At 38.9% G+C, this 16901-nt stretch overlaps 1 protein-coding gene across 1 annotated transcript in view; it reads left to right on the top strand.

Annotated features, from left to right (window-relative positions):
• Positions 1-10122: 10122 nt before the first annotated feature.
• LOC103465896 (melanocortin receptor 5) overlaps positions 10123-16901 on the top strand; it is a 34349-nt gene continuing 27570 nt past the window's right edge. The window contains exon 1 of the mRNA XM_008411103.3: positions 10123-10304. Coding sequence (XP_008409325.2) covers positions 10244-10304 — 61 coding nt within the window. The 5' untranslated portion in view covers positions 10123-10243. The remainder of the gene's footprint in view (positions 10305-16901) is intronic.

Genomic DNA, 16901 nt, shown 5'->3' with positions numbered 1-16901 from the left:
CGTAAGACGCTGGTTCTGCTCTCGCTGTTGAACCGCTGCTACGCGCTACAGGTAGTAATATTTCACAGACGGAGCTCCGCTTACGAACCTCTGCTTAAAGCTGCAGCATCCAACTTAAAAAAATAAATTTTACATACGTATTAAAACTTTCGCTGTCCTCACATGAGACAGATTACCTCTGAAAAAATAATCGATCTCCTCCCTTTTCTACATAATTACTCCGCTCAGTCAGAAACAGCCAATCAGAGCTAGCAGTAATCAGCTAGCCGCCATGCTATCAGGAAGTTTTCATTCAGTAACTCAGGATTGTTTATTGTAATGGGACCTGTATTTTTTTTGGCAATGTTGAGAGGTTTTATTTTGGCTCTTTGCATTATTTAGCCTCTTCAGAGCCTTCATATGTTATCAGTCTGTTAAAGATAGTATTATCGATAGCAGTACAATTTGCACAATGCCTGTTTTGTTTAGTTTTCTTCTTGGAAAACGTTATTAAAAACAAGTTTTTGTCTAAATTAAGGTGAATTCATGGTTCCTTTTTCCACATAATGTAACCAGTAGTGTTTATGATAAAAAAATAAAAATAATAATTATGTGATCGGTATCGGTGATCGGCCCTCATGGGTGATCGGTATCGGCAGGAAAAGACCTGATCGGCACATCTCATATATATATATATATATATATATATATATCAGTGACGTGCGGTCAGGGGAGGCTCTGCCTCACCTGTCATCATGGAAAAATAATATATAATATAAAATCATGTATGTTGCTATTTTCATGTACTATAAAGTATCTATTTTTTACTTAGCTTAACCAATTCTGATTAGTTTTTCTTCAAAATCGCTGGATTTTCCCATTTTCCCATTCAAATGCTCAGAAGCGAAGCCGGTGAGGCAGCAGTGAGCTGAGCCTCACCTGGGATTACGCAACCTCTCGCTAACTGCACTGGCTGCCGTTCTATGACAGCATGTTCGTCCTGTCTGTACGCCGGCAATAAAATGGCTAAGAAACATTTAATATATGGACTGAATTTCCATAATTTCGCTTATGTATATTAATGTACAGTGTTTTTTGTCACTAACTGTGTATGTATCGTGTTTTGTGTGCGGAGGAGCGATAAGAAACGGATGAGAACAGACTTAAGGTGAGACAGGCAGGTCTCTTGCCTCACCGCTGGGGGGCGCTCATGATCCCAGATATTGTGACTGGACAACTGCAGAGTAAGACACAGTGAGCTAGCCATGGAGCTAGAAACACAGTAAATAAGTAAAGTACAGCGATAAATTTGTTTTCTTCTCTCTTCCGACGTCAACATGAAAGACTAGATTTCTACACTTAAACAGTTTTCTAAAGTGGATTTTCATTTGAAGCAGGAGATAATAACTAAAGGAAGACCAACACCGGAGCTGAAAGTTTCGCTTCGAGACAGTTGACGATTCTTAAACGGAGTAGAAAAGACATGGGGAGGATAGACTTGGCTTTGGATGAACGGATATTTTTGTGCAGAAATAGCGGTGCATGGATTTCATTGATAAGTAAAGGTAAGACAGCAATAAGATGTTTTTGTTTAGTTTTTTAATTAAATGTGTGTTTTGTGGGCTACAGTTAATATTTAAATAATTGAGTAAAGTAGAAGCGGTAGCTAATCTACCACAGCAATTATTTATTAATAAAACATTAAGCCTATAATGTACTACTACAACAAACTAAATGTTCTGTTCTGTGTGCAAAATTCTTGAATGTTTTTTGGTGTTAAATCCTAAAACATGAAGTGGCATTATTGTCAGTTGCTATGGCAACGAGTCTGCGTAGCTTGGCGAATACAGATCACTTTGCTGTGGATCATAGCACGAAATTAATACCTACATTTCTAAGTTTCACTGAGTTAACGCGGCTATGGATGACATGTAAAAGATTAGTCTTTTTGCCCTGCGGCGTTGTGTGGATGCGCAAAATTTCCGTAGGTCCAATAACATGCATGTGTCTAAGTCATAAGTCAGTGCCTCACCAGCAATGAACCTCACTGCACGTCTATATATATATATATATATATATATATATATATATATATATATATATATATATATATATATATATATATATAATCCCAAAATTAGCATGTGACTGGAGCTTAGTTTTTAGATTCATTTAACTTAAGAAAGAATACTTGAAAATAAGAACGCTGAAAGGAAGTTCCCAGAACCTTTGGTAAGGTTCTGCTCTGCAACAACAGCAGTCTGAATTTCAGCCTATCAGAGACTAAAACAAGACTTTATTCAAGATGAGATGATAACTACTGGGGAGGAAATCTTAAAACTAAAACAAAAATTCCTGAGTTAAGACCTTTATTTGTATGACTATTTCTCAGAAGGCACACTCATTTGCATACTTTAGATCAAGAGTCACATTTATTGAGCTCGCTTATACAAATGTTTATTGATAAAATGGTGAGGAAGTTCTTAGAATTGTGAGGTTTGCAAAGAAATTGCCCTTGAACAGAAAAGTTGTCGGAAGACAAAAGATGTTTCAGAAAGACTCTGTGCCCTTAAGACACCTTCTGTGGAGAAAATTGACTTTTACAAGGCTTTCTTAAGAAGAAATGTTCCCCCTTCTGAGAATTATGCTGTGTGATCTTGAGACAGAGGCCCATATAAATTGCTCATAAATAGATCTTGTTAATTCAATCTATATACTCACATGTTACTGAAAGCAGAACTATTGATTCACATGCCAACCAACGCTGCAGTTTGTGTAAAACTTTCCCTGTCCTATCTGAGACAGAAACAGAATGAAGACGTTTCATTGGACTCAAACACCTCAGGAATAGGTTAGGATCAGCAAAGATACCATTTAAAAAGCTCTTATGAAACTAATGAAAAATCTTTAAACTTTGTAAAACCACATTTAGTTGTAATTACACACTGAAGAAAAGTTTCCTTTGAACCAACTTAGAAAATTACTCTAATTTTTTTTGTGTTTCCTCAAGCTCCAATTCGTATTTTAATAATTCTAAAATTAGAATTAGCTTCAGCAAAACTAAGAAAACTCACTGTAACAAATTGAAGTAGTTTTTCAAAAGTTGGTTCCAAGAAGAAAAATAAAATAAAATGCAGCTCTTTTGGAGTGTTTCCACACTGAGATTTCTGTTTATTCTTCTTTGCAAGAAAACTCCAGCTTGCTGAGATGGAAATCTTCTCTAGATACCATTTTTGAAGAATTGCTAGTCATTCTCCATTGCATTTGGGCTCAGACTTTGACTGTTCCACTCTAGTGTTTGATCTAAGCTTGAGTAGCTTCGCTGATAGGCTAATTGTTGAGTTTTAAAGATTAGGAATGTGATTAATCAAGGTTTAGAGCCTCCTAGGTAGAAATGCCCAAATTACCCCAAGAAAATTATATGCAAATATTCTTCATTTATAAAAGCTTGGTTGTTTGGGTCCTGCAGCAGATCGTGACTCTGACATGTGAGAGCGGCTCAAAAGCAGAGTATTGGTTTTTTAACCATTGAGTCAAGGTCTATTTGTATTTTTTTTTTCTACCACTGCGCTGGTATTGAATTGAACATGACTAGTTCAGGTATGTGAGGGAAGAAAAGGACTAAACTAGATCTGTTACAAAAATGCTTTGAAAAAGTCCAGAAGCAGTTTGGCTTTGGAATCACAAAAGTCAAACTTTGGCTGGAAAGCAAAAAAACTTTGAGCCTATTTCAACTGGAAGTCTAATTCTGTGTGATCTCTGTTCATTTGTTTTTCATCCGAGTTGGATTAGTCGAGGGAGAAGCTCCTCAGATGGGAGGAAAATACTTCTGAACCAACCGGAGCTGGAATCAGTCAAAAGTCCCTCGTCTGTCACAGCACTTCCTAGTGCCAGCTGCTCACCTTTGACCTTGTTTCCCAATCTATAACCTCACTGTCTATAGTCAGTCCTTATGAGATCAACTCTGATACACACAAAGAAGAATTGGTTGGGTTGTTTTACCGTAGATACGTGTTTTTCTCAGAATCTATGGTAAAAATCTATGCTTCTTAACCCAGATGAGTTTATCGTGCTGTTCTATGATCATTTTCAGAAAGGAAAACGTCAGTCAAAACTCTACAATTTCTCACAAAAAAAACAATTTTCTTTTCTAAACATCCGACACATCCATCATATAGGCTGATTCTGCTTAATTCAACTAAACACTCTTGTGCTCAACTTAAAACAACTGTAAAAACAACTTCACCAGCCCTACATAACACCGGTTGTGCAGACCAATGGAATTATTTCTCTATATGTGACAGATTTTTATAATGACCGAAGAGAATAGAAAAAGAAAAAAAGATCACACTAATAAACACATCAGCCTCTCTTCGCCTCGGTGGATCAAGACCTTGTCAACATCATAGGCTATGTTGTCGTTAGCAAGGCAACGGGGGGAGAAACTTCTGAAGTGATGAATTCATCAGTTGTTCCATCAGTCTGCTCACAGGTTTCCTCCACAGCTAGTCTGGGCACACGACCACCTTTCACTGACACGTAGAGAAGAAATCTTTGTTGACGTTCAGGAGGGGGCAGAAAAACATTCTCTAAGACGACAACGAATCTCATCTTTGGTTTACAGCTACCATAAAGTGAGGTAGTCTGTTCAAAAGTGTGTTGTAAGGACTTACGTTAGGATAATGATGGAAAATGCATATGGATGCACAATGGGTGATGTTACCACAGTTGTTGCCCTTGCATCCTGGCTACAATAATATTTCTTCCTCTTCTTCTCATTTCTATGTTTGCATCCAATTGTCATAAAAATTTTGAGAGAATTTTTTAAAACATTGCAAAAACGAAAAAGCGAATTAGGCATGTTTCCATCTACTGGTTTGGAGCGAATCAACAAGGCTACACAAAGCGTGACTTCGTCATATGTTGGTGCTGTTGGCTGTAATGAAGAGAAAGTGGAAATTGAAAACAAGCACAGTCGACATATTTCAGAAAAATGGAGAATTATTTAGGAATGTGCTGCTATTGGATAAGTTGTAATTGGTCTGTCATGTCTGCTGGTATTGGCGACGTTACAGTACATGTTGTCAGGAGACATAGAAACAAAAATTCAATTTCAATGCATGCAGACTGTAGAAAAACAGCCGGTCAGTCGTGCCTGTTGTCTAACTTAGAGGTTATGTCCATTTTTGTTCAAAACAGGTGACCTGTTGACTTTATATAGTGTCTGTTAGCCTGATTGATGTGTCCCTTATTACACACACCTGTGTGTGCACCTCCCTACTGTAGCACCCCACTGCTCTGTCCACTATTAACTGGGACAAGAACATAAACTCACTGGTGGGGTGGCTATTTGGGTTCGTTAAGTTCTGGTAGAAACCACGCAGGTTTACCTATGCTGAGTAAATCCTTACTCGTCCAATTACCATACACACATTTGAAGTAACATAAGTAACACCAGACAACCAGCTAATTGAATAGTTTATTTTAATAAGAACTTGGAAAAATAAATGGTTTTTATGAAAACCCTTCTTTTGAACTGTTGTTTCAATATAACCAGAATTCAACTTTTGTCACTAACAGAACTCTATACTTTTACCGGAATTTACAGTTTTAAACAATATCACACATGGGCCCATACTCTCTCACTCACACACACACTGTCCAGTACCGGTTAAAGTTTTCGTTGCAGGCCTGATGAAGCTAGGGTGCGATGTCGCTACGACAATCCTCCCCGTTTAAGCAATAAAACTGACTCAGACCTGCTCGCTCAGCCGACTTCCTCTCCGCCAAGGTTGCTTTGCGAGTCCAATTTCTGTTAGAACTCCGCCACACGAGTTGCAGGACTCCTCCTCAATCATGCTAACACCAGCGTCGCCATGTTGACATGTTCCTCTAGCCACCTCGGATCAGCCACAGTTCTCCTCGGATCGGCCGCAGTTCTCCTCGGATCGGCCGCAGTTCTCCTCCGCAGTTCTTCACTACAAAACACTTCTGCAGGTATCCTACCCACCGGGTGCAAGTTTACTTGTGCAGAACGTGCATAAAACAGTTCAGTTCTTGCTCCCACCTCAACCTGTGCACTCATTTAACTGCGGTCTCCATTAGCTTCCTCCTTGTCTTCTCCTGCGTTCTTCTCCCTTCATCTTCCCATCATCCCATTGTTCCGTCCTTTTTTTTTCTCTGTTGAGTTCACTTGTCCCTCGTTAACCTAAACTACTTCATAGATAGGAAATTCAATACAGTCTTTAATAAATGCTCAAGTCCTGTCCAGAAAAGCTTCAGCTTTCTGTTTTTCTCATTTTTTCTCACGCTACTCACAACAGTAACCGCTCCCCGCATGTATATAATCACTCGGATTAAAATTTTACAAAAGCAATAATACAACTTTCTCACTTATATTTTCTGTGTACATACAACCAACCTTGTAAATATTTTGCAAATATTAAAGGGCCTTAAGAGCATGTTTTTTTTTAACCAGGGGCTACACTACATTCTACATTTTAGAACATAGGTGTGTTCATTTGAAAGTTCATAAAAGTTCAATTGCTGTTGCAAGGAAGTAACATTTTGAATGCTTTCAAGGTTTAAAGGTGTGTTCAGTTTTTGTCAAAACCTGTGAATGTGCTTTTCCTGCTTCATGACTGTTAGGTTTTGCTAATTGTGGGACAGCTTTTGTTTTAGTGCATCTGCAATAGCAATAAAACTGTTTTGTGCACAAAATATTTCTTCCAAAATTTTGATTACGTTTTCTTTGGCAAATGTAAGACATGTTGTTGTCTTTATTTTACTCCTCAGGGGGTTTTGCTGTGGAACGGAACTCTCAAATGTATTTTTAGCCTCAACTGTAATCTGAACTTATGCAAGTTTTTCTAGGCTGTTTTGTGAGCTGTTGGGTTAGTTGTTGATGCACACTTAGAGGAATTTTATGGGATAGGCTGGATACTCCTGGAAACGTTCATCGCTTTTTTTAGATAATTGCTCTCACCATGGATTGCTGAAGTCCCAATGCCCTAACAGCTTTCTAGTTGTTTCCAGGCAGATGGGTGCAAATGTCTTTGCTCCTCATTTGTTTTTGAGTCACTGTAGATCAGTGTATGATGTGCTGCATTTTGAGAAGTGTGTGTATGTGTGGTTTTGTCACACTGTTTAACTTTGACAATTACTTTTTCACAGCACTGTAAAGGATAGATTTTTTTTTTACTTTGTATGTCACCAAACTTTGGAATTAAAAGAGCCTGCTTATTTTTGCCATAAATAGTAAAACAGATGGACTACAGGATTAATGTGATAATGTAAAAAAAAAAGTCATTTTTTAAGTATAAAATATAACTAAGACTGCTGTGGGGAAGACGGAAATTACAATTTCCCTGAGAGAGAGTGGTCTGTCTGTCTGTCTGTCTAAATTTTATTTAATTATCTAAAGTAACTTGTTTGCACACAACAGGTGAGAGAAAACTGCTGCTGCCGTTCAGTGGTTGGCTTCACATTCTTTCATTCTAAGATATTTTCTTTGGCTTCTTTCTTAAGAAACTCTCAAGATGCTTTTTGGAAAAACAAATCACAGTGATGCAATCTCTTCACTTCAAGGAAGTTTCATGACAAACTGTTTTTAAAGGGAGATTAGAACTGAAGGAATAACAGACACTCCTTGACAAACAACAAATACGTTTTATAAATGGTTCCTAACTCAGCAGCAGAAGATGTCATTTAAGAGAAAACTGTGCCACCTCAAGCTCAGAGTTTTTTTCTTTTTTTTGTCAGTCTCTTAATTGTTGTCTAATAAAATTGCTTCATTGAAGGAAACATTAATAAACTTGACTGGGAGGGAATGTTTTCAGCATACCAATTTAAAGCACATGAGCAGCTCCACCAGGAAAGGTTACATAAAGTAAAACTGAAGGCTGGCATCAGGAAGTTGGGCTGGTGTGTGAAGCCTTCAAACACACATCCTGAGTGTTGTAAGAAAAAATTACTGTAGCATGTGAGGGCAACAAAAACCCAGCAGTGGCTGCTTCCTGTAGAAATGTTAGATCTATAATGGTTTCTTTAGCAAAACACTGAAAAAAAAGTGATTCCTTTTGTATTTTGTTTCTTAAATATGGATTTGCAGAGCTTTATATCTAATTTTTTTTTTTACTTTATCGCAATATTTCTAGTCACAAAGAAACATACTTTTAAAGAAAAAAAATCCTCTTAACCTTCTTAACGCCGTTTAGGGCTGCTGAAGCCTGACCAGCCATCAACCTGGACAGGCTGACAGGTCACCTCACAGACATGCAAATGTTAACAGACACCCAGGTTGTTTAAATGTTACCATTTCACTTAAGGTCTGTGTGTCTACATTGTGGGAAGAAGCCAAGAACTCGGCTCCACACAGAAAGACCTCAGGCGAAATTGAAGCTATCTTCATTTTTCTGACGTTTTTTGAGAGTCAACTACTGCAGTAATCCTGAAAGCCTTGGGTTATAATCAATAGTTTTAAGAATGGAATTTGGGAATACAAGCCTAGATTGTTGAGATACAAGAAGGATCCCATGAATAATACAACAACAGCAATAAAATCTAAAAAGAGTTATTTTAACTCAAACAGTGGGTTTTGTTAAAAATGTAAAAAAAAAAAAAAAAAAAAAGAAAGTTCCACAGAGAATAAGAGAAGACTGGTGCATGGTGGTGCCATCTTACTGCTGTGCAAATATTTCTTAAAGGTAATGATTATTTTCAGCATATCAATGTACAATACAGTAATTGAAAAGCTAATTTATTCAAAGAGTGAAACTCAGATATACTTTGCGCAAACAGTGAGATTATTTAGGTTTAATTCATTTTCTTTTGTTTGTTACAAAGGCTTCTTGACAATAAATCTTACATCACAGTGAACTTTATTTCATTTTGAAGGGTGTTAATGTTTGTAAGGAAAATGAATTTGAGTGTTGAGCAGCAACACTCAGTATTTCATGGACTGGATCAATGAAATTATTGCCAAATCTCTGATGTTGCCAGACATCTAGTGATGAGGCACTGATGGAGTGAAGCAAATGAGGCAGGATTTTGATATCGACTGATGTAAAACTCTTGTATCGTTTCTCAGTGGCATCGTCCAGCCTTAAATAAACCAGTCACAAACTTACATACTTTGAGTTACATCAGTCGTGATGATTTTGATGATTATGCCTTATGGTAAATGAAAACTCAAAAGTCGCAAGACTGGTAGAAAACTTTTCTAATCCAGAAAGGTTACATTATGGTCGACAAAATCATGGTGAAACCTGTTGACTTGACAGTTGTTCATCATTTGTAGCATCCATAAGTCAGACAAGCCACAACCTGTAATTGTTAAAGACACTGTCTGATTAAATATTAATGGATGGTTGAGTGGAAGAAAACAGCGTGGTAGGAAAAGTTCCTAAACTACAAACATAACTGCCCCCTTGAGAGAACTGAGAAGTGGAGTAGAGCTGCATTTCCAGTGACCAGGCAGACGCATGCAGAACGCAGGGGCCCTTCTGCTGCTGTGTTAAGTTGCTCCAGAAGAGCTGGCAACTTCAAAAGCGTGTTTTGCAGTTCATTTGGAAATCACAGGTTCAGAGTGGATGAAGAGTGGAGAGCCAAAGAATACCAGCCCATATCGTCAAAAGTACAGAGTGAAGTACAGAGATCAGCTGGACAGAGTCATTAAAGCTCTGCTGTCAGCCTGCAGGCTCTGAGCAGCACTGAGGCCAAACACTGTACACAACATCTGCAGGGACACAATTCTCTTTTAACTTTCTAAATTCATTTTAAGTAATTTTTTTTTCCAAAACATATTTTTTCATTAGCTAGATAATCATCCATATTAAACATATCACTTTGTGATAAGTGTAAAATCTATCATAATGTGCTGAACTGCTGTGATGCCATATAGCCATCATCACACGCTGACAGAGACTTTTCCTTACCAGTCATTTGGTGTAACAGCTGTGAACATGCGCTACAAGAAGTTGTGACAAAACCCGAGCTGTTTGTTGGAGCTTTGAAGCGACTGCATTTCTTGCAGAGGAAGCGTCTGGCTGCTGCTCCCTTCTCTCCCCGGTGAGAGAAAGCCGGCTAAAAATTCTTCGCTGTGGCTGTGCGTCGTATTCAACACAGTCAGGGCAGGGAAGGGAGTTCTTCTTCCTCCCTCTCTCTCTGCCTCTCTCTCTCTCTTTTTCTCTCTCCCTTTCTCTCTTCACTCAAACACACACAGCTCAGCATCGCCACTGGCACGACTCATAAATCCACCCGTTTTATGCTCCTCAGTCCTTCAGAGCCACTTGGAGGGAGGATTTGTGTAACAGCTCCGGTTAGAGGTGAGTCATTCCTTATGTCTGTCTCTTCATTTATGAAATTCTACTACTGCTCCCATCACTTCAGTTGTATAAAATGTACTTTTCCTTTTAAACTGTCACAAAAAAATGCAGCTAAGAGGCAGACACCTGCAGATAAACATATATTTATTAGGAATAATAATAATTGCTATTATTATTATTATTGGGCATTTTTATTATTTATTTTTATCTATGCATATTTTTAGTTTTTTTTTTCCCCACTTTCTGCATCCAAGACAGCTATCTGATTTCCTAAACTTTATTCCATTTTTTGACATTTATCATGGATTGAAAGCTGTAACAACCTATTTTCTGAACTCTACATTGAGCAGAGTCAGCACCTCTGCACAAGTTCCGAAGGCTCATTCATAAAGAGATTTTTATTTTAATCATGCCCAAAATTATCTTCGCTTCCCAACTTGGTGAGTTAACTTCCCAGTGTTTGCAGTTTGTTTATGCCTGTGAGGGAAATGACTTTCACATGCACTTATCCTGTATGTGCTGAGGGTTTGTCGCTAAACGTTAGGGATGATGAGGCGATGAGATGCAGCTGCTCTGCTACATCCTGTGGATCCAGAGACGCAGCAGAGCCGATCAGTCAGCTCTGCATCAGCTCAAGTTCCTATAGCTACCGTCAGAGTTGCTTGTGTCTTGGGCAGCGTGTTGCCAAGAAAAGTACACACGTGTCCTCACAGCCGGTGGCATTTATTTGGAAGAGCTGCATAGTGCAAAATCCAAAAACTCGGGTAAGAATTGTTGATGACAGGAAGTGAAAAAGGTTAGACAATTAGCATCAAGAGCTCACAAATTCAATTCTGTTGTGCAGAATCTCTCTCTTGTCTCGTTATGGAAAAAATAAGACTGTGAAGAAAAGATCTTTTTGTGAAGGATCAGTCTAAATGGGGAATGAAGGAGCAGTCGCAGCGTGGCAGTCTGCTCCCCTCAGGGTTTTACATGGGGCTTCTGACAAACACGTCCACCTCTCACACCAAAACCGTGTCCGTCTTTCAGCTCTATTGTCTGCTTTACATTATGACCGGCTCATCTCTGCTGAATGCTTGTTGGGTGAGTGATCTGCAGACAGACTGCTCTTCTATTGAAACTCTACAGTGAGTCAACGGAGAGAAGTGGTTTTAAAAGGACAGCTAGATTATTTTACTGGTATAATGTGAGAGGAGCAGAAGGAAAGCAGCTCTCAGCAGGAACCAAGAACCAGAGATCTTTTTTTTTTAAAGGTTTTTCTAGCGGCCTTTATTTTCAGTTTATTAGACAGGAAATAGGCAGAGAGCGAAGGGTTGGGAATTGAACCCCAAACAGCTGCGTCAACAGCTGGTGTATGGTGTAGAGGCCACTCCGCCTCTAAACCATTCACCAGCCCAAACCAAACATCTTTACACCTCTGCCAAAAACACTCTAGTATTTTGCTGCACCGCATTTATCTTTGAATTTTCTGTGGCATTGTTCTGATCAGCGTCTGCAAAGTCACAGGATTTATTTCCATCCAGTGCTGTGCTGACGATGCGAGAGGCCGGCCGCTGTGGCCACAGCCTTCTCCAGAACATCCTAAAGATTCTCAGTGATCAGCTTGAACTCTGGTGGACAATCCATGTCAATAACGCCTCATCCTCCCTTAACCACTGTTTCACTATTTCAGCTCGATGAATCCCGGCATTGTCATCTTGGGTCATCCCTCTGTTTTCAGGGTAGAAGTAATCCATTGATAGAATAACCTGGTCATTCAGTATCTCCAGCCAGTCAGCTGACCTCATGATGCCACCACAGGCACTATGATGCTGTTACACTGCAGACAGTCTGCCTGATGCAGACAGTCACCCTGATGCTCCCATAACTCTGGAAGAGAATAAATCTGGACTCATCAGACCACATGACCTCCTTCCATCACTCTAGGGTCCACTCTTTATGCTCCCTTCCAAACTGAAGCCTTTTTCTCCGGTTAGCTTCACTGATTAGTGGTTTTCTTATGGCTGTTCAGTCCCTTCACACTGCATGTGGAAATACTCTTATTTTCACTGGTTAACATCGCCCTGAGAGCTACTGTTGCTTTTCTGCAATTTGATGTCATCAAGCATTTAAGTTATCACCGATCATGACTATGCTGGGGGAACTTTCCAACCACATTTCTCCCTCAAGGATGATAGTTTCCCACTTCCTTCCATTAGACAGTTCTCAACCCGATTTTAGTTGGGTTATCTCCTTGGATATTTTTTCTGCTTGATTCCAATGACTTGACCTAGCATCTTTCACCAATTACAGAATGTGTCTTTCCACATGGATGTCTGGGAAATGAGAAGGTACTCAATGGCATTACCTTGATGCCATCTGGAAGATATTCGCCCAGGTAGTAATTATCCAATAGGAGGCTACTACCTGTTTGCTTAGTTCAAACCAAATGGCAACTTTTTGTTTCGTGAAGCATCATCGAAGGTTGTTGAGGTAAATTTTGTTCTGTATCTTACAGTTGACAAGCACAACAGAGTAGAAATCACCTTTCCAGTACGTCTTTCTAATCATCTGTTATTGTCATTATGACATAGTGATAATAGATGTTCTACAAAAATGAGTAGGAGACAAAAAACTAAGTCTGTAACATAAAATGTGAATCAAAGGAGACGCATCTTAATTGGTTGATGTTTTAACCGACAGTTGGATGCTTTGGCAATCATCAGCTGCGTATCTGCAGCACCTGTTGGCACCCTCTGCTGCTTGTGTTACACGTGCCACCTCTGTGCAATTTTAAATACTCATCAGTGTTCTGCATGTGTGCCCTAACATGTCAGAAAACAAATCAGACAATCCCTTTAAGGTTCTAAGTGTCTTGCTTTACTTGCTCACAAATTAAAAAAATACATACTGACAATGAAAGCATCACAGACTAGGAACAGCTAAACCAACAGTCCAGCTTATGCATCTGTCTTAATACCAGAGAGGACAAATCTGAGCCCGTTCACCTGCAGAGGCATTGTTTGAAGTGTTATATGCCTCACCACGGTGACATTCCATCAAAGATGGAACAAGTGCTCTGAAAAGAGTGTTTATTGCATATCTGCATGTGGAGACAATTGTGCTGCCGCTGGTGACAACTGATCTGAGCTGATCTGCAGCAAACAGATCATTTTAGGCACAGTTTGACTCTTATAAAATATTTTTCTATGTGTGAATGCACAACAAGGCATGTAGAATGAGGAAAGGACAAAGGACGTATATTAGGACCTCAGAACAGAAATTTTTTTTCTTTGATGTGCTGAACTTTTGTTCTATGTATAAATACAGCAAATAAATCTTGAGCAGAACAGGCTCAGGGTGACTTACAACAGCCACCGCTGTTTATGTTTTCCATTTCTGTTTCATAAAGGATTAATATTCCTTTTCATGTATCACATGTAAAGGATACATGTGATCCTACTGAGTTCTTGTTCTGCATCTAATATAGAAAATTAGGTTTAATTTCCCTGCAAATATAGATACTTGAAGCATAAAAAATATGATAAACGACAAAAAGATTACACAGCATATAGTGAAAGACATCTTTAAAAACTCTTTACTTAACCATAAATAATCAGCTCCAACTTTAAAATGGACTAACGAATCTGCAGTGATTCGACAGCAAAAGTCACCAAAGCAGCTCTTCTGCAGCCGATGCGATCTGAAGGTGTTGAACCCCGAAGGTACAGACTGACTTGAAACCACACATCACAACACGTCGCAATGGTATAATTTTACTGCGAGGTTCTGTTAGCTACCTTGTTATTAATATGAACATTTCTTCCATGCAAATCTGCTGGCAGCAATCACCACCAGATAATTAGGTTGAGACATCCTGCAGATCCAAACTACGAGTCAGAGCTGCAATGCTGATACCGGCGTTATTCTGGGTGGAATATTCAGAAGAGAGATGGAGAGAAAAAACCCCCACATTCCCTAACAAGCAGTGTGTTTTTGATAGTGTATCCCTGGCAACCTTTAAAAAGCACCTCTGACTGCGCTCTGTTCCCGTGTCATTGGATTCAGTCGCATCATGAGATGAGCTGCAGATTGAGGTCTCAGTGTGGAGGATCGGGCCGACCGGCGGTCCAACATCAGCCGCGCTCTGTTGTATCGTCAGCTGTTTACTCCTGACTCACCTGCCTGTATGAAAGGTTATCAGAAAACAGACAAATCTAATCGAAACATGACGGGATCGGTGATGTAAGCTGGAAACGCAAAAATGTTTTCCAAATGATTTTTAGGAAATGGTTGGATCATGAAGTTGTTTAATAATATTTTTCCTTCAGCTTTCCTGTTTGTCTGTTTGCAGAATGAACAAAATTTAAAAACATGTTTTATTTTGGGGGGTTTTTTCTTCAACAAATTTCAATAGGCTAAAGTGCCTCTTAGAGATTTTAGTGTTTATTAAAACTTATTTCTACCTGGACAAGTTAAATTATGTGTTGAATTTCAATTAGATGTTAATCATTGCACTGCTTCTGCTCAGCTGACAGGCTGCATGTACATTTATAACTTACTGGATTTAGACATTACAGAAGGGCTTCTAGACAAACTTCCAATCCTGCATTAGTCTGAAAATGAATAGTTGTGAAAATAAAGGAAATAAATATCAAAAGGTAGATGATAGAAATAAAGGCAGATAGATCAAAAGGTCTCAAAGTGAGACGAGACATGATGCTGATTTCACGAGAATGAGACGTGATGAGATTTTAAAATTACTTCCAAGAAAAGTTCAAAGATCAAATTTATGCGTCAAAAATACCTTTGTTGTTAATTTTATAGATTTTGACAATTCAACAAACTGATCTTTCCTTTTCTGATTTGTTTTCATCTCTTCAGACATTAGAGCAGTTTTCACCATGGATGGTCTGCTGTACCACATTTCCCAGTTACTATTGATAGAGTGGGCTCTGATTGTTGCAGTTTGACTTACCCTTAGACATCTATACAGTGGTTGTCATAGCAATGCTTTCTGCCTCTTCCCATCATGAGTACTTATAGATCTTTTGTGTCAGTCACTCTGTTGAATTTATAGTTCCACCTAGAAACCCACAATTCTCCCAAACAAATGATTTAAGGGTAGTTGAGATAACATTTAGCTCAATGAGAAATACCGTGATGTTTTAATATCGCAGGATCTTGTATCACAAAATCCAGTTTCACCCCAGAAGGGTTTGGAGTAAGATTGTTTTTGATTGGACTCCAACATATCAAAGCATTGGTCACTTTTATAGTTTTGGTCATGTCACGCACAACATTTTCTGGTCCAAAATTGACACATCACAGAAAAAGCCCCAATGTTTTCTCCCACCAGGCTGTTTTGCAGCCACTTTGACAACAAGCAGCTCAAAGCTTCCAGGATTTGCTGTTGGTCTCATGGAAGGAAATGCAGTTACGTGACGGCACTAAAAATGTGACAACAGTAGGGTGCTCTGAGCTACTCGGTTCGATTGGGGTTCCTTCCTGTTTTGTAAATTGTGTCAGTTGATCAGTGGAGGGATAAGAACCAGAATCTGTTGGAACGGGTTGTAATGCAGAACCTGCTCCACCTTCGGTCTACCTCCACTGCTGAATCAATGCGGAGAAAACCAACAAGTGAATGTTGAGAGCATGAATACATACTAAAGATATTATGAAATCAAGCATTTTTTTTCCTAAAGAAAAAAAATGTAAAGACCAGGTTGGGAGAGAAAAAAAATCAGCACTTACAAAACTGTGTCATGTTTTCTATGCTCATGTTTGATTGAGCTTTTTTAGTACGCTTTAGTCCATTTTCATATTTCTGTGTATTTTTAGTACCAACTTTACATATCATTGGTGTCCATTATGTAACATCTATAAGCGCAAACCCTTGGCTGCTCAGTGAAAGCAGAGCCTTTATCAGAGCTGTAGAGCAGATTGGAGTTTTAATGTGTTTAAAAGATTTTTTAAAAAGACTGAACATATCCACTCAGCTCACTTTTAATCTGCCTAGAAATCAGTTGTAAACCATAGCCAGTTAACTTCATACATACTGTACATCTGTACCTGTGAGATAATAGCTTTATATATCAGTGGGTTGCAGCAGTACTTAGAACTCACTAAACATAACAGTGAAAACTACTATCTAATTAACTCACCAGTCTAACAGCTCAGCCTTACTGCTGCTCTGGGTGCACTTCTCTGAAAAAAACCACATGAAGGTTTGTTAGAAAATCTTCATGCACAAATGAATCCTCTAGAACCTCTAAATGTAAAAGTAGTTCTCATGTCTGATGAAATAAATGCTTCCCAACCTCCGGTGTATAAAATCTTGAGTAGCGGATAAAGTCAAGCACTTACTCAGGAATTGGGAAATTTATTAAAGTCTATCTGAAAAGCAATGGGGGCCACACAGCGGTACAGCTGGTCGCACTGTTGATTTGAAGTAAGAAGGTTGTCGGTTCAAATCCCAGGGTTTTTCTGCATGTTCTCTCCAGGCATTCTGGAGCCCTTCAAGTACAAAACATGAGATTTAAACTGTGTGTGTGTGTGTGTGTGTGTGTGTGTGTGTGTGTGTGTGTGTGTGTGTGTGTGTGTGTGTGTGTGTGTGTG

The sequence above is a fragment of the Poecilia reticulata genome, chromosome 16 (genome assembly GCF_904066995.2).
Source record: "Poecilia reticulata chromosome 16, P_reticulata-male-v2, whole genome shotgun sequence".
NCBI classification, from domain to species: Eukaryota; Metazoa; Chordata; class Actinopteri; order Cyprinodontiformes; family Poeciliidae; genus Poecilia; species Poecilia reticulata.
The sequence above is the reverse complement of the archived record's forward strand: the minus strand, read 5'-3'. Positions and strand labels throughout refer to the sequence as shown.